The sequence below is a fragment of the Eubalaena glacialis genome, chromosome 18, assembly GCF_028564815.1.
Source record: "Eubalaena glacialis isolate mEubGla1 chromosome 18, mEubGla1.1.hap2.+ XY, whole genome shotgun sequence".
Classification (NCBI taxonomy): domain Eukaryota; kingdom Metazoa; phylum Chordata; class Mammalia; order Artiodactyla; family Balaenidae; genus Eubalaena; species Eubalaena glacialis.
The window spans coordinates 56,131,774-56,156,731 of record NC_083733.1 but is presented as its reverse complement, the minus strand read 5'-3'; the positions used below and the strand labels follow the sequence as shown (position 1 = coordinate 56,156,731).

At 55.3% G+C, this 24,958-nt stretch overlaps 4 protein-coding genes across 18 annotated transcripts in view; 3 read left to right on the top strand and 1 right to left on the bottom strand.

Annotated features, from left to right (window-relative positions):
- Positions 1 to 6,569, top strand: part of LOC133078495 (F-box only protein 17) — a 28,738-nt gene extending 22,169 nt beyond the window's left edge. For 6 of the 11 annotated variants that reach the window (XM_061173590.1, XM_061173582.1, XM_061173583.1 and 3 more), the window contains exons 4-8: positions 395 to 424; positions 941 to 973; positions 1,372 to 1,467; positions 1,945 to 2,080; positions 3,976 to 6,569. In XM_061173590.1, coding sequence (XP_061029573.1) covers positions 395 to 424; positions 941 to 973; positions 1,372 to 1,467; positions 1,945 to 2,080; positions 3,976 to 4,119 — 439 coding nt within the window. In that variant the 3' untranslated portion in view covers positions 4,120 to 6,569. Of the gene's footprint in view, positions 1 to 394; positions 425 to 940; positions 974 to 1,371; positions 1,468 to 1,944; positions 2,081 to 2,552; positions 2,905 to 3,975 lie in introns of those variants that run through there. The other 5 variants (XM_061173591.1, XM_061173587.1, XM_061173588.1 and 2 more) reach the window with 4 other exon arrangements.
- Positions 5,684 to 8,998, bottom strand: MRPS12 (mitochondrial ribosomal protein S12). The gene is made up of 3 exons (XM_061173593.1): positions 8,936 to 8,998; positions 8,589 to 8,656; positions 5,684 to 6,540 (listed from the first exon to the last, which is right to left on the bottom strand). Exons 2-3 carry the CDS (start codon positions 8,635 to 8,637, stop codon positions 6,170 to 6,172), a joined length of 420 nt encoding a protein of 139 aa, XP_061029576.1. The 5' UTR covers positions 8,638 to 8,656; positions 8,936 to 8,998; the 3' UTR covers positions 5,684 to 6,169.
- A 258-nt stretch (positions 8,999 to 9,256) lies between these two features.
- Positions 9,257 to 23,003, top strand: SARS2 (seryl-tRNA synthetase 2, mitochondrial). 5 transcript variants are annotated; one of them, XR_009697884.1, is made up of 18 exons: positions 9,257 to 9,523; positions 13,284 to 13,379; positions 14,896 to 14,925; positions 15,517 to 15,657; positions 15,739 to 15,793; positions 16,126 to 16,189; positions 16,428 to 16,533; positions 17,219 to 17,266; positions 17,516 to 17,624; positions 17,943 to 17,988; positions 18,073 to 18,160; positions 18,258 to 18,367; positions 19,044 to 19,137; positions 19,233 to 19,325; positions 19,439 to 19,504; positions 19,592 to 19,755; positions 22,786 to 22,826; positions 22,988 to 23,003. XR_009697884.1 is itself a non-coding variant. In XM_061173577.1 (17 exons), the coding sequence occupies exons 1-17, from the start codon at positions 9,257 to 9,259 to the stop codon at positions 20,934 to 20,936; spliced, it is 2,199 nt and encodes a 732-aa protein (XP_061029560.1). In that variant the 3' UTR covers positions 20,937 to 21,169. The 5 variants fall into 5 exon arrangements, 4 of the variants coding, with proteins under 4 accessions (XP_061029560.1, XP_061029562.1, XP_061029561.1 ...); XM_061173577.1 differs by lacking the exons at positions 22,786 to 22,826; positions 22,988 to 23,003 and adding an exon at positions 20,337 to 21,169 and having other exon boundaries at positions 19,211 to 19,325; XM_061173579.1 differs by lacking the exons at positions 22,786 to 22,826; positions 22,988 to 23,003 and adding an exon at positions 20,337 to 20,416.
- CCER2 (coiled-coil glutamate rich protein 2) lies at positions 22,398 to 24,911 on the top strand. Its single transcript, XM_061173592.1, has 5 exons — positions 22,398 to 22,531; positions 22,786 to 22,826; positions 22,988 to 23,075; positions 23,404 to 23,903; positions 24,585 to 24,911. The coding sequence occupies exons 1-5, from the start codon at positions 22,459 to 22,461 to the stop codon at positions 24,672 to 24,674; spliced, it is 792 nt and encodes a 263-aa protein (XP_061029575.1). The 5' UTR covers positions 22,398 to 22,458; the 3' UTR covers positions 24,675 to 24,911.
- Positions 24,912 to 24,958: the final 47 nt, after the last annotated feature.

Below are 24,958 nucleotides of genomic sequence, written 5' to 3'. Positions count from 1 at the left end.
CATTGCTATTTTAATTTGCATGTTTCAGTTTACTAATAATTAAACATCTCTTCATGTGCTTGTTAGCTTTTTGGATTCCCTCTTTTGTAAATTGCCTGTTCATATTTTCTATTAAGGTTGATATCTTATTCTCGTTGATATCCAAGAATTTCTTGCATATTCTAGATGTCAGTCCCTTGTCCATCCTGGACATTACAGAAATCCCCCACTCTACCATCTGAATTAACTATGTCCATGGTGTTATTTGGTATTTACATATGATCAAATTCATCTTTTTGCTTTAGAATTTGTTTTCTGAAATTTTGTTTAAAAAATCCTTCCCTACCCTTAGATCCTAACAGTGTTCTCTTATACTCTCTTCTAGTAACCTCATAGTTTTATCTTTTACATTTAGATCTTTAATCCACCTTGAATGTGATGTTCGGTAAGGATCCAGTTTTCTTTTTATCCCCCTCCTTATATTGAGTCAGCTTTCCCAGCACCATCTACTAAAGAATCCTTCCCTTCCCCCATGGAATGGCGGTGCCACCTCTATCATTTATGAAGTTCCCATACAAACCTAGGTCTGTCCTTGAGCACTCTGTTCAGTTCTGATCCATTTATCAGTTCTTCTGATAAATCACTATTTCTGTTATTATGGCACATTGAAATTCGAGGAGAAGGACTGTTTACAAACGTGCAGGCAGAACACAAGAGATACTACAGGACCCTAGGCTAGTAACAGTGGGGGGAAGGGACATTACCACCCCTAGGCCTGGCAGGGGTAAGGGGAGGAAGCAATTACCGAAACATGAAGACAGAGAAGGCTGGGAGGAGAGAGCACTGTGGAGAGGGCCCTTTCGTTGAGAAATACAACAGTCCCACGATGATCCCTTGGGAGAGAGCCAGGAGAATAAATACCCTGATTTCACTCTCTTCTCCCTTCTGTCTGCTGCTGGAGCTTCCCATTGGCTGACCCAACAGGAAGTAGAGGGTAAGGGAGACCCTTCCATACAGGCAACACAACCTTAGACCTTGGGCCTCTTGGTGCTTGAGGAGACCCCAGAATTCTCTGCTCAGATGTCTAGTATGTGGGCCTCCATTTGTATTCATGTCCCGGTCCCCACAAATACTAGGGGCAGGCCTGCATACAGTCAGCCTCCTGGAGCCCACAGCAGAGTGAAGGGTGGAGGGGATCTGAGAGGCCAGCGGGGTTGCGCAGCCCATCATACATCTTGTCTGGTAGAGCAACCCTGATGGGCTGCTTTAGACAGGGTAGTCAGGGGAGGCTTCTGGGAGGAGGTGATTTCTGGGAGGAGGTGATTTCTGGGCTGTGACTTGAATGATGGGACTCTCTACCCCCCCACCCGTCCTATCATCCCCCCTTCTTAGATGGTGCTTCAAGAGGCAGCTTGTGGACTTGGTGATGGAGGGTGTGTGGCAGGAGCTGCTCGACAGCTCCCAGATCGAGATCTGTGTGGCCGACTGGTGAGTGGAGAACCCCCCGTGGTGGCAGCAGTTCTGCAGAAGGGAGTCATTCCACACCCCCATCAACCCCACGGGCTGGCACTGCTACTGTGCCCCCTTCATAGTGAGGCTGACAGAGGGGAAGCGATGCTCTCATAGTAGCAGAGCCAGGGAGGGGCGGAGCTTTGGTGAGCCCAGAGCCCCCAGATTCCTACACCCTCAAGCTCCTCCCCAAGGTTGTGGTTCCTCCCCAGAACACCATTACCCTCCCCACGCCCCTCCATATACACCTGACCCAAAGCCTCCTGAATCTGCCCACGGGAGCACCCAGGCTCTTCCCCCAGGCCCTGGCTCCACCCCAGGGGCACCTAGGCTCCTCCCCCTAGGTTCCCAGGCCTGACCTCATCAAAGTGCAGGGAGGCCAGACCTCAGTCTCCCTCCCCAACCTGGAGACCTGAGCGGGTGGTGAGGCTATCACGGCCCACTGCCACCTGGCAGGTGGGGTGCCCGGGAGAACTGCGGCTGCATCTACCGGCTCCGGGTCCGCCTCCTGGACATCTATGAAAACGAAGTGGTCAAGTTCTCGGCATCGCCCAACCCGGTCCTTCAGTGGACTGAAAGAGGCTGCCGACAGGTGGGTCCAGACTACCTTCCCTGACCCAAAGGCACACCCACCTCTCACCCTGCTCAAATTCTGCTCTCAGCACTGCTGGGTATCTATAACAACAGCTAACATTGAGCCCTTATTACAGGCCTGCCCAAGAGTTTCACCCATTAATTCATTTCATTAGCACAATGGCCTCGTTGTTCAACAGACATTTTTGAGCACCTACTGTGTGCCTGCCATGCTCTAGTTGCTAGAAATGCAGCAGTGAACCAAAGTCCTTGCTCCATCCCCATTCTAGAGTTGGGGAAACTGACGCATGGGAGGTTAGGTGACTGGCCCAAAGTCACCCTAAAGCGTGCAGGGCCTGATTCAACCCCAGGCTGGCTCCTGAGCCTAAACTGTCATGGTCATCATACCTCACTTATCAAAGTAACCTTTTAGGTGGTCTTTTGGTTTCTATTCCTGATCTCCTCCCACCCACCCCCAACCCAATACACAGACTCAGCATCCAGAAAGCTCCTATTAAAAAGTGAGTTGGGGCTTCCCTGGTGGTGCAGTGGTTAAGAATCTGCCTGCCAATGCAGAGGACACAGGTTTGAGCCATGGTCTGGGAAGATCCCACATGCCGCGGAGCAACTAAGCCCGAGCGCCACAACTACTGAGCCTGCACTCTAGAGCCCGCGCACCTAAAGCCCGTGCTCCGCAGCAAGAGAAGCCACCGCAATGAGAAGCCCGAGCACTGCAACAAAGAGTAGCCCTCGCTCGCCACAACTGGAGAAAGTCCGCGTGCAGCAACGAAGACCCAACACAACCAAAAATAATAAATAAATTTATTTTTTTTTAAAAAGTGAGTCAGACCACGGATCTCACCTGCTTGTAACCCTCCCGTGGCTACATCTCAGAGCAAAAGCCAATATCCTATAATGCAGCTATAAAAAGGAGTGAAGTACAGATTCACACTTCAACATGAGTGAGCCTTGGAAACTGTGATAAGTGAAAGAGGCCAGACACAAAAGGCCACATATTGTATGATTGCATTTATATGAAATTTCCAGAATAAGCAAAGCCATAGAGACAGAAAGCAGATAGATTAGTGGTTGTCCGAGGATAGGGGGAGGGAGGAATTGGAAGTGACAGCTAATGGATTCGAGGTTTTTTTCCTGGGGTGATGAAAATGTTCCAGAATTAGATAGTGGTGATGATTGCATAACATTACGAATACACACACACACACACACACACACACCACTGAATTGTACAGTTTTAAATGGTACATTTTATGTTAGGTGAATTTTAGCTCAATTTAAAAAATTAAATAAGATTATAAAGCCAGAAGCCAGGGACTTCCCTGGCAGTCCAGTGGTTAAGACTCCACACTTGCACTGCAGGGGGCACGGGTTCAATCCCTGGTCAGGGGAACCAAGATCCCACATGCCGAGTGACACGGCCAAAAAAAAAAAAAAAAAAGCCAGAAGCCAAAGTCCTTCTGTGGCCGATCTCAAAGGCCCCACACGATCTGCCCGCTACTTCCCTGACCCCATCTCTTACTTCTCCCCTCACTCTGCTCCAGGCACACTGCCACCTCAGGGCCTTTGCACTGACTGTTCCTCTGTCTGGAATACTCCAGTTCCCCACTTGGCTCCCCCGCCCCATCAGGTCTCTGTCATCTCAGTGGGGCCCTTGCTTTACAATCCCACCCTCCTACAGTATTTCCTCTGCCCTTTCCCCCATTTGTCTTCAGCATCACAGTCTAGACTCTTAGCTTCTCCAGGATAGGATCTTTTGGCTGCTTTCTTCACGGCTATACCCCCAGCGCCTGGAGCAGGGCCAGGTACCTACTTGGTGTTGGGGAATATCTGTTAAGGTTGCGGAGGAAGAGAAGTCTATGGAGCCTCACTCCCTCACTCTTCTTCCCTGCACAGGTCTCCCACGTCTTTACCAACTTTGGCAAGGGCATCCGCTACGTGTCTTTTGAGCAGTATGGAAGAGACACACGTTCCTGGGTGGGGCACTATGGTGCCCTCGTGACCCACTCCAGTGTGAGGGTCAGGATCCGCCTGTCCTAGCTAACCAGCCTGATCCAGCCTTCCGGGACAGACTGCCATCTGCCAGACACCGTCGTCAATCAAGGTCTGCTTTGCAGCCAGGAGCCGGAGGATGCCCGGGGACAGTGGGGTTCCCGTGTAGCCTGTTCCCGGAATGTTTCCAGTGAACCCCACTTGCTGCTGCTTCAGCGTGGTGGCCCCCATGCTATTCGAGAAACCAGGGATCCAACCAGGCTGGTCACTTGCTTCCCCAGCTTCCCAGGGGGAGTGTCAAAGAGTTAACTCAGAGACCTGTATTTTACTTGCAAATTTTTTTCTCACATGTGTGGATATCAGTTGACGGACTGAGTCAAAAAACAAAGGCCAAACCAGGATTTCAAATAGAGGAAAGCTGCTGACAATCTTGGCCAAGGACTCTTGTCAGCATGTTTTGGGGGCAAGGTGATTGCTGGCAGGGAGCAGAGGTCCTTGAGGGGACCAACAGCAGCCTCAAAGGGAACTCTTCCTGTTGTTTTGGGGAGTCTCTGGGATTCGGCAGTGGGGCCCGTGCAACCTCCTCCAGCACCGCGCCCATCAGCACGTCCCCTCTGGGCCAGACTGGTGCCATTTCTTTCAGAATTTCTGAGGCCAGTTCTGCGCTGACCCCCAAACTGTACCCTCCACCCCCACCTCCTGCCCCTGCCTCAGGGGCAGCTCGCCTCCTGTCAGGCGACAGCCTCCTTTTCTCCACACTTGAGCCCGCTTGGAGATGGACCCCAGGAGCAAGGCATGCTGTGAAGGAAAGCTCTCCTTTCCCCAGCTGAGCGCAGCCAACAAGCTCGCTCAATAAAATCGGTGCTAAGCATGAGGTGATGGGGGATTTTTGTCTGTAATCAATGCACTTGTTTGCCCCTAGCTCTGATCCTAAAAGGCCTTGTGGGATGTTTCCAATCGTGAGAACTTCAGGTGTGCTAAGTGCCGCGCAAGAAACAGAGGTGGACTTCGAGAACCCAGAGACAGGCTACAAGGGCTCACCCAAAAGCTCCTGTGCCCGATCTCAGCTGTTCTCCCAGCAGCTCTCACGGAGACACTGTCATCACTGCCGTTTAGTCCAGACAGAAACGGGCTCAGAGTTTAAAAGGCCTGCCCAGCGTCACCTGGCCAGGAAACAGGGGAAGCCGGACTTACACCAGACATTGGGCTCCAAAGCCTGATGATATAAGCTCAGCTCCCAAATTTTAAAACCGAACATGGCCAAGCATATGATCGGGTGAGGTCAGCATCACTCTCAGTGCCATTTTCCAAGGGAGGAAACTGAAGCCAGAGGGGGAAGCAAATATACCCAGAGTCACAGAACAAGGAAGAGGTGGAGGCAGGATTTGAACCCAGGTGTGTGTGAGTCTGAGAATAACAGAGAAGAGCAGCACACACCATTCAATCCTTGCAACACCCCTTCGTGGCCAACATTACAATTACTGCCACTTTTCAGATGAGGAAGCTTGACAGCAGGGCTTTCGTGCCCAGGCCCTCAGCCTGCAGGAAGGGGAACTGGGCCTCAGTGCTGCCCACCTCACGCCAAAGCTTAAAACAGAGTGGCCATCGCATGTGTTATACACATAAAGCATCCAGTTTAATCTTCACCAAACCCAACAAAGGTGATACTGCAAGTGGAGCTATTTTTTTCTGCAGGAGGAAACAGGCCAGAGGGGATGTTGGTGCCCAAGACCACACAGAGGTCAAATACCATGCAAATACCACAGGGCGGGGTGGGGTTGGGGGGGGCGTGTCTGTGTTTATTGCAACCCCTTCCCAGTAGATGGCAGTACAGTGTCTTGTCCCAGCAGAAGAAGTCCCCGGTGCCAACATGGAAACCAAGGGTGTTGGGAGAGGGGCGCCTTTTTTCTGATTCACACCCAGGACCACTATGGGTTAAGGGTGGTCCTGATGGAAGAGGCGGCCAGGCTTTGAACCACAACCAGCTACTTCTAGAGTTGTACTAGCTTCCCAAGGACACTGCAGGGGCCCCGAGGGGAAGGTTCTTGTTCTGCGGTGAACACCCACCCGCCGTGTCCCGGGGGAGGTGGGGAGGGAGTCACTTCTTCTTCTGCACGTGGCCACAGTCGTACTTGCCCCGCACGATGGTGAGCTTGACGCCGGGCAGGTCCTGCGTGCGGCCGCCCTGCACGAGCACGACGTGGTGCTCCTGCAGGCTGTGGCCCTCTCCGGGGATGAAGCAGACGGCCTCCCGACCGGTGCTGAGCCGCACGCGGCAGCATTTGCGGTTGGCCGAGTTGGGCTTCTTGGGCTTGCGGATGAACGTGCGCAGGACCACGCCCTTCAGCTGCGGCCGGCCCTCCATGGGGCCCACTTTCGGAGGCGGATGCTTCGGAGGTCCCCGGCGGTGCATCTGGTTCAGGGTGGCCATGGGACGCGTGGCCCAAGGCCGCGGGGCCAGGGCTAGGCCTGGAGAGACACAACCGGGAGGGCTAGTTGGCGGGGCGGGGGGCGGGGGGGGCGGCGGCGGCGGCGGCGGCGGCGGCGGTTATTATCCCAGCGAACAGATAATAGCATCAGCCACTCCGCTCTGCTGTTCTCGGCACCGTTCCAAGCACTTCGCCAGGCTGCATTTGTCTACGGCTAGGGGTACTCACGGCTGAGAGTAATATAACGTTTATGGAGTAACCACCACGTGTCAGGTTCTATTTTAAGCATTTTCTATGAATTAACTCATTTTATTCTGCAAAGAAGACATTAATTTTAATGCTGTTTAAACCACAGTAAACGCAAACAGGCTCCCACTGTGTCCTGTACTGGTCTATGCATCGTACCTACGTTAATTCAAGCTGCTCCACAGCGACCCCACGGGGTACCCCTGGGAGCTGTCACTCCTCCTCCTCCCGTCACACCCACTCCTATACCGGTGAGCAGATCCTGTCAACTGAACCTTTACAACTGATCAGAATCCCTCTTCTCCCTCCGCCACGGCATCCACCCTGGTCCTGTCCACCCCTGTCTCCCACTGGACTCTCCTGTCCTCCTTCCTCCTCCTCCTCCCAGGTCTCCCGACTCCTACTGTCTGCTCGCCACTCGAAGCCAGAGGGACCCTATGGACACCTGGGTCAGATCACATCCCTCCCCTGCTCAGCGCCCTCTTGTGGCTCCATCTCAGTGAGGGTAAGAGCCAAATCCCACGAGGCCCCACATGGTCTGCGAACTATTTCTCTGACCTCATCTCCTCACTCGCCCCCTCGTTCTCCCTGCTCCAGCCTCAGCCCGTGTCCACAAACAGATCAACAGAAAGGAGGGCAGTGTGGCTGCAGTGCAGTGAGAGGAAAGGCAGGTGGGGGAAAAGGGCAGGAATATGGTTCTAAGGTAGATGACAGGATGTGCTCATAGACAGGAAATAGAACATAAAAAGACTCAAACAACTGGATTCTCTTCAACAAACATTCATTGAGCACCTACTGTGTCTTGGCCCCAATCAATAATGGAGACACAGTGGTGACTGAGACAACCCTGGGCCATGTCCTCTTGGAGCTCCCAGGCCAGAGCTGTGAGGTGCATCCTCTCTCTGTGTCACTAGCACGAATGCCCTCTTGACACCCAAACATCACACTCCCCTCTAGATTCAGGGCAGGTCCTGGCCCTACAGTCCATTTCCATGTGTCCTTATGCCTCAAGTTACAGCAGAATCCTCAGAGAGGATGAGACATTCCTAGAAGTCTCTTCCTACTGGTCTGCCCTTGAGCAAGACTGTTCACCTCTCAGTGCCTCTGTGTCCTCATCTGTGTGGTGGGCACCACAGTCAGGTCTCCCTCCTGAGCACCGTGTGTGAGAGGCTTCCACGAAATATGCATGTCAAGCCAGCCCAGATTCCCCAAGCAGGGCACAGATCTGTCTTGTCCAGTCCTGTGACACTTGGTGAATAAAGGTCTGCAGAGTGACTGAGTGGAATATTTCTCATAAGGGCATGGCCCAGAAGAATCATTTGATGTTCGTGCAAGAAATAGGTTCATAAATAAAGTGTCCCTCTCAGTGCCTGGTATGCACTAGGCTCTTGAACAACATCAGTTGGGGACTTCCCTGGCGGTCCAGTGGTTAATACTCCACGCTTCCACTGCAAGGGTGCAAGGCGCGCGGGTTTGATCCCTGATCAGGGAACTAAGATCCCACAAGCCGTGTGGCTCGGACAAAAAAAAAAAGGAAAAGAAAACGTCAGTTGAATGAACGACTTCAAAGTCTTGCTTGGATGTCTCACCCATGGGAAGTATTTAATATTATTTGCTGAAAAAAATAATTGACCCGAACTCCTGATACCCACCTGACGCCTAGCAGCCCTCAATGCTACTTCCTACCTCTTGCCCTTGCAACCCCAGCTCCGCCAAAACCCATCGTGTATCCATCCCTGATTTAAAACTCTGATTCCCTCAGGGCTATGGCAGAGGGACACAAGTCCCAGGGGAAATAACCCTCACGCTGCCTCGTCTCTGCAGCCCAAGCCCCCCACTTACCATGATTTAGGGACGTGCTGAGGCCACGGAGAAGGCCGGACCAGGACATCCCGCCGCCTGCAGCGTCCCTGTGTTAGGGGGTAAGAGACTCAGCAAGCAGTAGGAGGGTCCAAATTCTCCCCACCCCGCTCTCGGAGCCTTCCGGTTAAATCTAAGGAATTTCCTCTCACTGTATAACCACAACCCCTAACGCTGCTAACAGAAAATCCCTCCGTAAATTTAGTCTTGCTCTGAATAGGCTCTCTGAATAGGCTCTCGCAACCGCCCCCGCTCACAAACAGAAGGAAACCAGAAACTGAGGGGAGGCCCGAGAAGTTTGGAAGACCCGAGAAGTCTGTCGACCTTACCGATCCTAGCCGGGTCCACAGACACGCCGAATCCGGCCTCTAGCGCGGTCTGGGGATTATCCCGGCAGGGATTGGCTGATTCTGCCTCTCGCGTACACTGAAGGGGCGGGGAACAGACGACGATTGGGCAACGACAGTGTCAATCTCGGTCAACTGTTCTCGCTGATCTTTGTTTTTTGCGGCATGGGAGGGGGGCTCACCCCTTCCAGGCTCTGATTGGCTAGTCCCGAGAATAGCTGCTTTGCAATTAGTCTAAACGCGTAGTGGGCGGGACAAAGAGGGCGGGACGAAGAGTGCGTGACTCTTTGTCCCCCTTCCAAGATGGCTGCGTCCACAGTGCGGCGCTTGTGGCCTCTGGTGGCTGCTCGGAGCCTGCGGCTCCGGGGAGGCTGCGTTTGCAACCAGAGCCCAAGGAGAAGTTTCGCTACGGAGAGACGAGACAGGAACCTCCTGTACGAGCACGCGCGTGAGGGCTACAGCGCGCTCCCTCAGCTGGACATGGAGCCGCTGTGCGCATACCCGGAAGAGGCCGCGCGCACCCTGGAGCTCCGCAAGGGGGAGCTGCGGTCGGAGGATCTGCCTGCGATCGTGAGTGCGCTTGTGCCGGCCGGTGGTTGCGAGGCCCGGCCGCTCTGTCTATCGGCTGTTCGTTTTACAGACGAAATGGGCTTGCAAGAAACTTTCCAACAGGGGGCGGTCTTATCGCAGGAATTTTAGTTCCTTCCCAAGTTTAGCCAACGTGTTGTGCTTGGCACCTAAGTACGTGCCAGTTAGCCAGAGTGCTAAGGCCCTACTGTCTAGTTACCCATGATGCTCCTGTCCCATAAAGCGTGCTGGGTACCCACTGTGCGTTAGGAACTTACTGTCTGCCAGTGTCCTCTCTGCTTAGACCTCATGCCAGGCTTATCCTAAGGCCACGAAGGAAAATGGGGGACAGGGATGTGAATCAGCGGCGGGGGGTGTGAATCAGCGGTGGGAGGGGGGTTGCCTCTTGCCTTTGGAGAGTGAGAGGTAGAGTTGTGCACCTACCCCACAGGTAGCAGGCAGTTACATAGTGTTATTTAATGAATGAATGTGCTTTTGAACAGATATGTAGGGAGCGCCCCTGTTATGTTCCAGATGTTGAGAATAAGGCAGTGAATATTAATAATAATAAAGCTAGCACTTATATAATACCACATGCTGGGGAACTAGAACCAGGGTCACCGTATTTCTAGACCCTGCTGGGGTGCCGAGGATAATGGGGACCCCAAATCCTCCCAGCCCTCTCTTGGACCCCCCTACCATCCTATTTTAAGTGCTTTATACAGATGAGTCTCATTTAAATTTCACAACTCTATGAGGTGGGTACCATTATTTCTCCTATTTTATCAGAGGGGAAATTAAGGCTCAGAGAAGTTAATTAAAAAAGAAAAAATAGGAACTTACCTGGTGGTGCAGTGGTTAAGAATCCGCCTGCCAATACAGGGGACACGGGTACAAGCCCCGGTCCGGGAAGATCCCACATGCCGCAGAGCAACGAATCCCGTGCGCAACAACTACTGAGCCTGTGCTCTAGAGCCGGCGAGCCACAACTACTGAGCCCGTGTGCCACAACTACTGAAGCCCACGTGCCTAGAGCCCGAGCACCACAACAAGGGAAGCCACCGCAGTGAGAAGCCCGTGCATTGCGAGGAACAGTAGCCCCTGCTCGCCACTACTTAGAGGAAGCCTGTGCGCAGCAAGGAAGACCCAACACAGCCAAAAATAAATTAAAAATTAATTAATTAATTAATTAATTTTTCAAAAAAGAAAAAGAAAAAATATATGGCAGTTCCTCAAAAAATTAAACATAGAATTACCATGTATTCCAGCAATTCCACTTCTGGGTATATACCCAAAAAGAACTGAAAGAAGGGACTTAGATGTTTGTATGCCCATGTTTATAGCTGCGTTAGTCACAGTAAAAAGGTGGAAGCAACCCAAGGGTCCACTGATGGATAAATGGATAAACAAAATGTGGTAAATGCATACAGTGGAATGACATTCAGCCTTAAAAAGGAAGGAAATTCTGACACATGCTACAACATGGATGCACTTTAAAGACGTTATGCTAAGTGAAATTTGCCAGTCACAAAAGGGCAAATACTGTGTGATTCCAGTTGTATGAGGCACCTGGAGCAAATTCAGAAACAGAATGTAGAATGGTGGTTGCCAGGGGCAGGAGGAGGGGAGAAAGTTTAATGGGTACAGAGTTTTAGTTTGGGAATGTAAAAAAGTTCCAGAGATGGGTAGTTATGATAGCACGATGATATGAATGTACTTAATGCCACTGAACTGTACACTTTTTAAAAAATTTTTATTGGAGTAGTTGATTTACAATATTGTATTAGTTTCTGCTATACAACAAAGTGAATCAGTTATACATATACATATATCCACTCTTTTTTGGATTTTTTTCCATATAGGTCATTACAGAATATTGAGTGGAGTTCCCTGTGCTATACATTAGGTCCTTATTAGTTATCTGTTTTATATAGTGTGTATAGGTCAGTCCCAATCTCCCAATTTATCCCTCCCCCCCGAACTGTACACTTAAAAAATGGTTAAAAGGCTTCCCTCGTGGCACAGTGGTTAAGAATCCGCCTGCCAATGCAGGGAACATGGGTTCCAGCCCTGGTCCGGGAAGATCCCACACGCCGCGGAGCAACTAAGCCCGTGCGCCACAACTACTGAGCCTGCGCTCTAGAGCCCGCGAGCCACAACTACTGAGCCCACATGCCACAACTACTGAAGCCCATGCACCTAGAGCCCGTGCTCCACAAGAGAAGCCACCACAATGAGAAGCCCACACACCGCAATGAAGAGTAGCCCCCGCTCGCCGCAACTAGAGAAAGCCCGCGCGCAACAATGAAGACCCAATGCAGCCAAAAATAAATAAATAAAATAAATTTTTTTAACTACTTTTTTAATTTTTAAAATGGTACGTTTTATGTATATTTTACCTCAATTTACTAAAGTGCTGGTTTAGAGACCCTAAGTTAAATTTATAACCCACAAATGGATCACATTCCAAAGCTTGAAAAACACTTCCTTAGGGCATAAGTATGGAGAGGAATATGGCGTGTGGCTTGGCAGGCAGTAGCAAGGCATGCAGTTCGTTCCTAGGGGCACTGGGGGCCTAGGGTGCTCTCAGGCAGGAGAGGATTGTATAAGAACTCTGGCTGGGTTGGAGAAGGTGAGCCTGAAGGCCAGGAGGCTGGCACAGGGCTTCTGGTGGGAGCTGATGGGATCTGGGGTGAGGCAGGAGTGGGGAGATGAGGGAAGGACAGATCTGACGGGTGTTCATGAGGCAGAAAGGTCAGGACGTGGTACCTGGCTGCGGGGCTGGGGTGGAGGGTGGGCGTTAGTGGGGCTGTCCCTGAGGAGGAGGAGGAGCAGATGTGGGGGAGATAAGTTTCCCAGAGTCACTCTTGCACACGGTGAGCCGTGAGGTGTCCAGGAGACATCCAGGGGGAGCCACGAAGTGGGTAACAAACCATCCTGTGATCGCCCTCTCTCCGCTTCTGGTTTCCCCTCTCCCTTCCAGGGAGGTAGGACAGTGTTGCTTGCACCATTTTGTCCAAGGGAAAACTGCAACCAGAGAGGACAGAGGGCTTTGCTCGGGGATCTGGGCTCGCAGAGGGACTCCACAGCAGTAGGTGTGCCCAAAGAGTGAGAGCTGGAGGGGGCCGGGTCTCTCCCGCCCCTCCTGACCCCCCTGGGCTGGTGAGTGCAGGTGTAGCTGCCGTGGCCGCCCCATAGGACACAGGCTGTTTTGCTCTCACGTGAGAGTCAAGAGGTAAGTGCTGCTCAGCTCCACGTCCCCCAGCGCCCAGGTAGCCCCCGCTCACGCAACTAGAGCAAGCCCGCATGCAACAATGAAGACCCTTTGAAGCCCCAATGAAGACCTTTCATCTTCTTGCTCTGCATCCCTTAGGGGGTTGTCCTGTTCACCTCTCCTCAGGGTCCGTCGTCCAGTCCAAAGGGAGTGAGAAAGTCCAGTATGGGGGCTTATCTTTAAGGAGGCAACTCAGGAGTGACACCTACCACTTCAACTCATGTCCCTTGGTCAATCTTGGGCCCACAGACACATGTAGCTGCCCAGGAGGCTGGGAGTGTGTCTTAATTCTGGGCAGCTGCGTGCCCGACTAAACATCAGGGGGTTCAAGTACTGAGGGGAAGGAGGGGAGAATGGCTACTGGGGGACAGTGAGTGGTCTCTACCTCACCCCACTGCTGGTCCAGGGGACCGAGGGGACGAGGCTCCAGCCAGAAGGGGCAGGGGACAGTGGCCGCTTCACATCTTTCCCTCCTGTGTCCACCCCCAGATCGCGACATGGCAGGAGCTGAGGCAGCTGCGGGAGCAGATCCGGAGCCTGGAGGAAGAGAAGGGGGCCGTGGCTGAGGCAGTGCGGGCCCTGCTGGTGAGCGCGGGGGTCCTGGGTGGGTGGGGGTGTGGCAGTAGGATGCCTCGCAGGTAACAGGAAACCCAATTTACGGAACGTGAAGGATGTGGACATTCATTATGTCACACAATAAGCCACCCAGGGCCAGGCATCCCTGGGGCTGATGAATTAGCAGCTCTCCCCAGCATCCCTAACCCAGGTTCCTTCCCTCTCTCTCTACCTGCAACTTCACCATGTTGATTTGACCTCAGTTGCCCCCTCAGGGTCCCAAGGTGGCTGCCATAGTACAGCATCTCCTGGCATGTCTCTGCCAGAGGCAGAAAACAGGACTTCTCTGGCTTAAGTGCCTTTTCCAAGAGCAGGGAGAGCTTTCCTGAAGCATCCAGCGGAGTCCCTTCATGTCTCATGGGCCTAGACACCCCACAGCCACACCAGTCAATGGCAAGAGGCAACCTTGGCTGGGCCCACGTTCCCTGAACTGCAGGCTGCCCAGGGGAGGGTGAACTGAGTCAGGGGTCTCTGGCTAGAAGGAGGAAGGAGGGCAAATGGTCTTGGGTTAGAGAGCTGACAGCATCTGCCACAGAGGGCTGAAAAACAATCATCATAGTAATAGCAGACATGTACATAGCCATCGCTGCCTGCCAAGCACTGTTCTAGGTGCTTTCCTTACTCTTAATCGTCACAGCTCTGTGAGACAGGAACAATACAAACCCGGTTCTACAGCTGAGGAAACCGAGACCTCAAGAGGTTAAAATGTGCCTGTCTCACAGCTAGGAAGCAGGAGAGGTGGGATTGGCACCCAGGCATTTGGGCAGCTTTTCGCCACTCTCCCAACCTTAACTACATCTCCCAGTGACCTGCTGTGTCTTGCCAGGCCCTGGGCTACATGCATCGCAGGCGAGCAGCCAGTGAAAGCAGCAAAGTTGATCACAGTTCATGTTCAGTGAGCGCTAGCTCATCTTCTCAGGAAGCCAGGCAACAGCTCCCTAAGGAGCTCCTGTTATCAGCCCATTTCACAGACCAGGATACCAAGGCTCAGAGAAGGGAAGAGATTTGCCCAAGGGCGCACAGCTGGTAGGCACCCAACATTCAGACCCAGATCTGCCTGATTCCCTCTGGTGCTCAGGGCCACAGAAGGTTCAGAGTGTCACAGACCCTTGGCCTCAAGCCTCCAAATGCATGCTCACAGACTTTACCATTCCGAGCCTCAGTTTTCTCATCTGTAAAATGGGATCACATTGATGCGCGAAACTCATGGAGTGGGTTATGAAGAAATAGGATCATATGAGGGTCCTCTGCACATGGCCAGGCATGAGGCAGCACTCAATAAATGGAGCTGCAGGCATGATTACTATTATGTTATCTTGCCTCCTCCCAGCTTTACTGACAGAGAAACTGAGGCACAGAGTGGAGGAGGGTCCAGCCAGGCACGGGCAGAGCAAGTAATTTAGATCCCGTGGCCCTGACCTTTCACCTCTCCTCCCCATCCCCAACTTCATCAACCTGATCACCCCCTCCTTCTCTTTTCTACCAGGTAAACCAGGACAACAATCAAGTGCAGCAGGTACTACAGGGAGTTGATATCCTGTCCCTGGTGAGGGGTGGGCAGCAAAGATACCATTATCAGCCATGAAGTCTCCATTGTATGTGATAGAAAACATAACTCAAATGGGAGTAAGGAAAATAACAACAACAGGCTCTATTGATTCATGAAACTAAAAAGACTGGCTTCAGGTACAGCTGGATCCAGGTCCTGGCCCATATTTGCTTCTGCTTCCTTCTTATTCCCAGACCAGCTTTCTCTCCTTGGGGCAAGGGCAGGCAGGGTCTGGTGCAAAGAGGACCATTTTCCTGACAGCTCCAGACACAGCCCTGGGGCTGATTCTCATGAGTTCGTCTTGGGTCATGTGCCTGTCTTTAAGCCAATCACTATGGTCAAGGCAATGGAATGTTCTAGTAGACCAGGCCAGAGTCATGTCCCTGTGGACATGCCCTGTGGTGGTGAGGGGAGGTTCCTGAAAGGAAATTCAAGATGTTGAGCCAAAACAAGAAGCAGCAAACATCCACCACAGAGGTTGTGCTAGCCGGGATCAAGGTCAAACTGGTTGAGGGACCCCACCCGCTCCTGGGCTCACCCTGCCTGCCCCACTCCCAGGACCCCCAATATGAGAGTCTGCGGGCACGTGGCCGGGAGATCCGGAAGCAGCTCATGCTCCTGTACCCCAAGGAGGCACAACTCGAGGAGCAGTTCTACCTGCGGGCGCTGAGGCTGCCCAACCAGACCCACCCAGATGTGGTGAGCATCGCGCTGGGCAGCAGGGGAGGCCGGGGTCCACCTAGTGCCACCTTCCCAGTGACACCCACTGTTTCCCTGCAGCCCGTCGGGGACGAAAGCCAGGCCCGAGTGCTCCATGTGGTTGGAGACAAGCCAGGTGGACCACAGCCCAGGCCAGGGGACCCCAGGCTGGGGGCGGGGGCTCCTGGGGTCTGGGACCATGGCTGGAGCCTATAGAGCCCCAGGGCTTTCTCATTTCTCACCCTGTCTCGTGTGTGTGTGTGTGTGCGTGTGCGTGTGTGTGTGTGTGTACACGCACACATGTATCTGTCTTTTTCTTCCTCCCCCCTCTCTCTTTTCCTCTCTCTCCTTTTCTCTCCCTCCCTCTGTCCTCCTCTCCTTCCGCTCTCTCTCTAATCCTCTTTCTCTCTGTCCCTGTTCCCTGTCTCTCCTCCCCCTCTTACCCCATTGCTTTTCATCCGTATATAGCTTTCTCCTTCCAACCCCGGGGCCACCTGGAAATAGCTGAGAAACTCGACATCATCCGTCAGAAGTGAGCCCCCCTCCCAGCCCCCAGCGCCCAGCCCTCCCAACCCAACAGCTGGCTGCCGGCTCCGCCTCATTGGGCTCAGCATGGGATGTGGAACTGCCAGGGCCTTGCCCGGCATGAATGTTTGATGCCCGGTCCCCCGCCTAGCAGCTGGCCCTCTGCCCCGGGGTGCTTGAGTCCCCCTCTTCCCCCACCAGCCCTGGCCCACGTGCCCCCGCCTGTCTGCCCATCTGTCTCCCAGGCGTCTGTCCCACGTGTCTGGCCACCGCTCCTATTACCTGCGCGGGGCTGGGGCCCTCCTGCAGCACGGCCTGGTCAACTTCACACTCAACAAGCTCGTCCACCGGGTATGGGCCTGGATGGGAGGGTTGCCTGGAGGGGGTGGCATTGAAGCTGAGCTCCGAACGCTCAGGGTGGAGAGGAGGGGGTGACCTCTGCTCCAGTCACTGTTTTCAGAGCTTTACATGTATTATTGACGTATTTAATTCTTAGGACAACTTTATGAGGTGAGTGCTATTATTATCCCCTTTAAAGATGGAGGAGGGAGTAACTAGGCAGGGTCTCCCAGCTAGCGTGTGGAGCCGCACCTGTAACCACTGCCCCTCACTGCCTGCTTGCAGTGTACAGGGAGTGTTGGGGAAATACAGCATCCGTTGAAACTGGAGGGGTCGGCAAGGGCTGAATGCAGGGGATGTTGGCCATGGTGAGGGACTCGGACATTTCCTGAGGGCGCCGGGGAGCCACGGAAGGCTTTCAGCAGGGGAGGGACATGGTCAGATCTAAGTGGTATATCCAAGTGAGGAAACCAGGAGGCACCAGCAGAGGGGACCCCAGTGACAGGGGCCCAGGACCCTGGGTCCAGCTCCAAGCCCACTGCTCAGGCCTGCCTCGATTTCCTCTGAAGTGAAATGGACTTCGGAGTGACACGGGGGAGCCGTTGGCCCACCCTGCAGCGTCCTTTCTTCGGGCCTGAGCTTGGGGTCTGGTGGGGGTCCTGGCTGTGCTCCTCACCCCTCCCGTCCCCCTTCACAGGGCTTCACCCCCATGACGGTGCCAGACCTTCTCCGAGGAGCTGTGTTTGTGAGTGAGGACTCTCGGTTCCCCACGCCCAGCCGTGTGTCAGGCCCCATTCTGAGGGCTCCAGGTGGAGAGACCAGCCTGTCTCCCCCGAGGAACCTGCCCTGGGGCTGGGTTGAGGGGGTCAAGCCATAACAGGGAGCTCAGGGTGATTCCAGATGCTTTTAGGGGAGGAGCAGGGGTTGTGACTGCACAATGGGGGCCACCCAGGTTACCTGTCCCCTGACCTCTGTGGCCTGGCCTCCTCCCCAGGAAGGCTGTGGGATGACACCAAATGCCAAACCATCCCAAATTTACAACATCGACCCCTCCCGCTTTGAAGACCTCAACCTGGCCGGGACAGCAGAGGTGGGACTTGCAGGTGAGTTCTTACCTGGGGGCAAGAGTGGGGTGAGGACACCTCCAGTGTCCTCAGAGCAGGAGGGGATCGAAAGGGGACAGCCAGGAGCCTCCTGGGGGGTGATGGCTGCACGCCCAGGATATCTCAGCGACCCCAGGGCCTACGTTTACAGTTGTGTAGGTTGTTTACTGCACAGTGGTACGGTGAGGATCCAGCCACATGTCCTGACTTGAGGTTGCGTCTGCTAGAGGGGACATCTTTTCTAATTCTCACAAAGGTTTCCTATGGCTGGATGGATGGTGGCCTTGGCTGACCCATTCTGTACCCCTCTCCTCCCAGGCTACTTCATGGACCACTCCGTGGCCTTCAGGGACCTGCCAATCAGGTGATGCCCAGTTCCTTTAGACCTTGTCCCCACCAGTGACATTGCCTCTCCTCTCCCTGACCCCACCTACCCTGCTCCCCCCAGGATGGTTTGTTCCAGCACCTGCTACCGGGCGGAAACAGACACGGGGAAGGAGCCGTGGGGGCTGTATCGAGTGCACCACTTCACCAAGGTTGGCATAGCTAGGACTGGCAACAGCCCAGCGCCCCAGCCCGTCAAGCCCAACAGCCTAGCGCCTCCTGACTCCTGTGCCTCCCGCCCTGCCCCAGGTGGAGATGTTTGGGGTGACAGGCCCTGGGCTGGAGCAGAGCTCGCAGCTGCTGGAGGAGTTCCTGTCCCTTCAGATGGAGATCTTGACAGAGCTGGGCTTGCACTTCCGGTGTGGGGAGGGGCGGGGGGCTGAGGTGGGTGGCAGAGGGTGGGGTGAGGGAGGAGGGAGGGAAGGGCTGGCTAGGTGCTCCCCCATCTTGAAAATCCTCACCACCTCTTCTCCCTCTGCCCCCTTTTGCCTGTGTTATTATTATATATAGGATGTCCGTGTACCTATCAATATATAAAATCACGTATAGGATCATAATGGCAGCATAAGTTGCGCAGGGCACTCCAGTGTCAAGACCAGGCCCCTTCCCTCCTGTTGCTCCCCATCCCTAGGGTGCTGCCTCGTCTGGGTGGTCCAAGACGGCTTTTCACCCTCCAGGGGGGCAGGCACACCCCTTCCCTTTAAGGGGGTGACTGGACGTCACAAGCCCCGCCTCCTCTCGCACCCTGTCAGTCACACGGAGCTTTCAAGAGAAGCTGAGAAGTGTGGACTTTTATCTGGGTGACCCATTACAAAAACCTGAGGGTGCTGCTGTTATAGAAGGAAGAACGGCCATGGTGAACAGCCCGGAGGCTCGGCCACCTCTTCCCCTTTGCCACTGTCATCTCGTTTATCACTTGCATTTCCCTCTTTTTGGCTACCTCCTCTTCCATCACCTCCCCTTCCCCCTCCTCCCCCTCCTCCTCCACCACCTCTCACCCGCTGGCCTTTGCCATGTCTTTCTCCTGGGCTGCAGGGTCCTGGACATGCCCACCCAGGAGCTGGGCCTGCCCGCCTACCGCAAGTTTGACATTGAGGCCTGGATGCCGGGCCGAGGCCGCTTTGGCGAGGTGAGCCCCCTGCCCGGCGGGGCCACAGGGTGGGAAAGAGGACCCCACCGCCACCGATGGCCCATCCTCTCAGCCCACCCCACCCCCGTGCCCAGGTCACCAGTGCTTCCAACTGCACGGACTTCCAGAGCCGCCGCCTCCACGTCATGGTCCAGACGGAGGCTGGGGAGCTGCAGTTCGCCCACACGGTGAGCCGCACACCCTCGCCCACCCTCCCCAGTGCCCCCGTGCCCCGGGCCCACCACCTCAAGCCTCTCCCTGGGCCGGCCAGCTGCTGGCTCTGAGCGTGCCCCTCTCCCAGGTGAACGCCACAGCCTGTGCTGTCCCCCGCCTCCTCATCGCCCTCCTGGAGAGCAATCAGCAAAAGGTGAGGGGGCAGCGGGAGGATCTCACGCAGGGAGGCGGAGGCTGCAGGGCTGGCAGGGCAGCGGCCTGAGGCCTGCTCTCTCCCCAGGACGGCTCGGTGCTCGTGCCCCCTGTCCTCCAGCCCTACCTCAGCACCGATCGGATCACGACCCCCACCCACGTGCCTCTCCAGTACATCGGCCCCAACCAGCCCCAGAAGCCCAGGCTCCCGGGCCAGCCTGCCTCGAGCTGAGGACTCATCCTCATTGGCCAGTAGGGTTGTCGCTGCTTCCTGGAGCTTGGGGTCGCTGGGCCCCTGGGACCTGTTGTCCTGATCCATCCCAACATTTGCCTTCATGTCAGCTCCCCGCCTGGGCCCCTGGACTGCAGGGTCCACCACTCCTATGCCCCTACTTCCTCGGGATCAGTCAGTGACCCTGTTGTTGTTGGAGCTCCCAGCCTGCGCTGGGAAGCAGTGGTTCCTCCAAGGGGACTTGGAGGTTCTAGGGATGGGGGAAGGAGAGGGAGAGGAGGCCTCCATCCCTCCTTCCTTCTTCCCGCCCTCAGTGCTTAAGAGAAAGTCCCCCAATAAATGGTCGGAACAAAGGCATTTGTGGGTCTGTGAGTTAGGGAGGTGGCCTGGCCAACTTGCTAGGGATGCTGGGCTATTGCTCAGAGGTGCTGAATCCTCAAGGGGTCTGTGGCTGCAGGGACCATGCCAGAAGTGTCCAGCATCCCCAGAGCACGTGGAGGTAGCTTGGGGGCCACCGAGGGAACTGAGAGGATGCCGAGGCCTCTCCCCTGACTCTGGGACAAGTGGCAGCTTACGTCCAACCTCCCCCGTCATTCCCCAGCTCCAGGTGGGGTCCAGGAAGCAGCCCAAACTCGGTGAAGCCAGAACTCGCTCCTCCCGTATGGCCCCTGTCTCAGTACCTGGAACTGCTCTCCCAGCTCCTCAGGCCGCAGCCCTGAGAGTCATCCTCGACTGTTCTCTCCTCTCCACATCCACATCCCGTCCTTCAGCAAACCCTGGCGGCTCCTCCTTCAAAATATTTCCAGAACCTGCCTTTGCCCTCTCATCCCTGGCCCCCCGCTGGGCCTGTCCACTGCTATCTCCCATTTGGAGAGTCGCGGCAGTCTCTTGGCCGTCTTCCTGCTCCCTGTCCCCCACACAAAGCCAGAGGGACCCTGTGGACACCTGCGTTGGGTCACATCCCTCCCTGCTCAGAGCCCTCGTGTGGCTCCATCTCAGGGGAAAGGACAAGCTGTCACCATGGTCCACGGGGCCCCACGTGACCTGCCCCCCACCTTCCTCTTCAACCAGCCTCTTCCCTGTCGTGCTCTGGCCACCCCCCAACCTGCCTTGCTGTTCTCACTCTCAGACTTATTCCCAACTCAGGCCTCTGCACTTGCTAGACCGCTCCCTGGCTACTCTTCCCCTAGATCTTGTGTGATTGCTTGCATTTTGTCACTCAGGCCTTAGCCCAGATGTCACCTCCTCCGAGAGGACTTCCCTGACCAGCCTGGCCAAAGTAAAAACCCCAGCACTCAGCATCTACGCCACTGTGCTGTGATGCACCGCAGCCTCCTTCCTTGAGTATTGTCTGTTTCCCCCTTCTCAAATGTCTGCTCCAAGAGGCCAGGGAAGTTCTTGTTTTTTGTTTTTTGTTTTTAACATCTTTATTGGAATATAATTGCTTTACAATGGTGTGTTAGTTTCTGCTTTATAACAAAGTGAATCAGTTATATATATACATATGTTCCCATATCTCTTCCCTCTTGCGTCTCCCTCCCTCCCACCCTCCCTATCCCACCCCTCTAGGTGGTCACAAAGCACCGAGCTGATTTCCCTGTGCCATGCGGCTGCTTCCCACTAGCTATCTATTTTACGTTTGGTAGTGTATATATGTCCATGCCACTCTCTCACTTTGTCACAGCTTACCCTTCCCCCTCCCCATATCCTCAAGTCCATTCTCTAGTAGGTCTGTGTCTTTATTCCCGTCTTGCCCCTAGGTTCTTCATGACCTTTTTTTTTTTCTCTTAGATTCCATATATACGTGTTAGCATACGGTATTTGTTTTTCTCTTTCTGACTTACTTCACTCTGTATGATAGACTGTAGGGCCATCCACCTCACTACAAATAACTCAATTTCATTTCTTTTTATGGTTGAGTAATATTCCATTGTATATATGTGCCACATCTTTATCCATTCATCTGTTGATGGACACTTAGGTTGCTTCCATGTCCTGAGGCCAGGGAAGTTTGCCAGTAGCCCCATTCACTGTTGTAGCCCCAGAGTCTAGAAGAGGACTGGGCATGTAATGGGTGCTCAATAAAAATGACTGGGAGGAAGGAGCTCGGACCTGTGTAGTTCGCAGTGCCAGGCACTGCCGGAGCTAACATATGTGCATTAACTTATTCAATCTTCCCCATCAAGCTGTGGAGTAGGTTGTCACCAGCCCTATTTCACAAGTGAGGAACAGGTCTTAGATTAAGCAGTTGTCCCAGGGCTGCGCAGCTGGTAGTGGAGGAGCTGGGACTCAGGTGGGGCCCAGATACAGCTCTGAGGAAGTAGATTTATGAGACCCATTTTCCAGAGGAGAAAATGGGCCAAGGAAGGGAAGGAGTTGCCTGAGGTTGGTCTGTAAGTGGCTGCCTCTGGATTCAAACCCAGGTCCCGCCTCCCAGTGGGGCCTTAAGCTCATCAGACCCTGTTTACCTGGGCAGAGAATCCCCCACCCTCCGTGCTGGAGCTCAGGGCCCGGAAGCTGGAGGGGAGGGTGCAGGGAGTGGGCCCCCATGAATAATTGAGGGTCTCAGACGGGTCTCCGCCCCGCAGCTGTTGCCCTCCCTCTGGCGGGGAGGGGGTGGTGGTGACGTCACTTCCTCCCGTGGGGGCCACTGGGGGCGCGGGTTATAAGGAGCTGCCTCCCCGGCCGCACGGTGCCGAGGACCCTGGTCCGGGCGCCCCACCATGCAGCGCCGCGAGCCCACCGTGCCGCTCTTGCTGCTGCTGCCTCCTCTGCTGGCGCTGCTGCTGGGGGCGGGTGAGCGCCTGAGACCGGGGCGACCCCACCGGCCAGCCTGGGGAGCGGGGGACTCGGGTGACCGGGGGCGGGGACGGTGCACCCAGCGGGGCCAGACTAGAGCTTTCATGGGCTGAGCTTCCAGGTGGAGACGGCGCACCTGGCAGGGGGCTGGGGGAGGGGACTTGTGGGTACCGGGACGACCTCGGAGCTGGAATCAGCACCCGGGACAGCGCCCGGAGTACGAGCCCAGCACCCCTGTCCTTCCTCCACAGCCACCGCGGCTCCCCTGGCACCGAGACCCTCCAAGGAGGAGGTGAGGACTGCAGCCCTCTTGCCCTGCCTCATCTCCCTGGGGCCCTGGCTCCCCCTGCCCAGCCCCCTCCACGATATTTTGTCTCCCCTCCAACCCTCCCACTGCTCTCATGCCCCCCATCTGCCCTACCCTCAACCTCCCCTCTGACCCTTCACCCCCAGCTGACCCGCTGTCTGGCAGAGGTGGTCACAGAAGTGCTGATGCTGGGCCAGGCCAAGCGAGGCCCCTGCATGGCTCTCCTCCACAAAGGTAAGGAGGGCCCAGGCCCCAGTTCCTCTTAGGAGCTCCCACCCCACCAGGGCTGCCTGGAGGAAGGGGTGTCCTCTTCTCATCCTAGAGCCATTGTCTGGGCTGGCACGGCATTGTCAAGTGTGTCCAGACTGAAGGAGCCTGGCCCCCAGCCCCACGCTCGGGGCTCCCTGCAAGGGTACAGGATGGGGGCAGACAGTGTCTCCCAGCACCCGACTCTCCCCTCCCAGGTCTGGGCAGTGCCCCTGTGGGGCCTCGGGCAGCCCCAGCACTCCTCTAGGGCTGTTTTCTGATCAGCTGCACAGAGAACATCCTCTCTTTCCACTAGAAACGTGTGAGACAGAGTCCTGTGGCTGTGGGTCCACTGAAGAGAAAGGCCTCCTGGTTGGGGATTTTAAAAAGCCAGACGCTGGGAAGACAAGGTCCAGCCATGAGGTGAGGGACGAGGAAGAGGAGGCAGCAGAAAGGACCCACAAGTCCCAAGTGCGGGAACAGGCCATCCGCGAGCAGCTCCACAGCCGGCTCCGCCAGGAGGACCACAGAGAGGAGGAGGAGGAAAAGAAGAGGGGGCCCGTGGAGACCTCTGAGGGCCTGTGGAAGCGGCGTCTAGAAGGTGGCAGGGCCCCCCAGAAGCGGGTGGCAGAGCAGGCCAGCGATGAGGAGACGGCGCAGTTCGAGGCAGAGGAGAAGGGGGTGCAGGTGCTGGGCAGGGGCCACAGCCTGTGGCAGGGGGCCGAGGCGGGTGGAGAGAGGCACGAGGACGGCCGCCACCTCCACCAGCCAGAAGCTGAGCCCAAGCAGGAGAAGAGAGAGGCTTCGGACAGGGAGGTGAGTGGAGGAGGCAGTGGGGGAGTGGGGTGGACCAGATGTCAGTGGACTTCCTGCCAAACAGCCACTGGTGTCGGGCCACAAACAGCAAGATCCACCGCAAATGGGCCGTAGTGACCAGGACTGACATGAGGACGAGGTGGCAACATCTAAGCAGGGCCTTTACTTGACCAAGAGGGCTTCCATACTTCCTTCCGTTACAGTAACCAAGAAGGCCACCATGGCCACACAGAAGTGCCCGAGTTAGCCACCATTGCTGGGCTGTGACCAGCAAGTCGGCCACCATGAAAAGTAGCTGCCGCGCCTGGTTCACTGGGCTATAGATGGACACCACTGCTGGGTCATGGGAAGTAAAGATGTCACCATGATCGGTGGCAGTTACCGAAATGGCCATCACCTCACAAATGGGTCGCAGCATCCCGGCTGAGCACCTGTGCTAGTCCCCTGTCTGCCGCTGTTGGCTACGGCAGACTCCGTAGGCCTCGCCGCTGGCCATGTTAGCCGACGCGACTCTTCCAGGGTTGCAGCAACCAGCAGGGCGACCATCGCAGCCCGCGGTGACCAGGATGACCACGGCTGGCTGCCACTGTGTGAACTGACCTGGCCCACATTCATGGGCAACCACTGAGGTGGCCTGCCTTTGAAGGTGGGTGCTGAGCACCCCATTTCTGATCCCACCAGGAGCATGATGTGGAGAGGCTGGCGCACAGGAGAGATGAGCTGAAGAAGGCGACGGAGATGCTGGGAGAGGAGCTCAGGAGGGCGGGCTGACCCCTAGCCTCGTGTCCTCCTTCCCCACACACCCTGCGGCCTAGGACTGTTGACCCCCAAACCCTTCCAGTCCGTCGCCCCACTCTGCTCCCCAACCTGCAGGAGTGGGGAGAAGGGTGTGCCTTGAAACCAGGCCTGAGGGGCCAAGTCTGAGCTGGGTAGAGGGGCTGGGCTCAGACTGACTCAGGAAACAGCCCTGACACCCGTCTAACCCACTCCAACCCTCCCGAGTGAATAAAGCACAAAGAAAACCACCAAGGCTTATCGTGTAGCACTTGATTTTA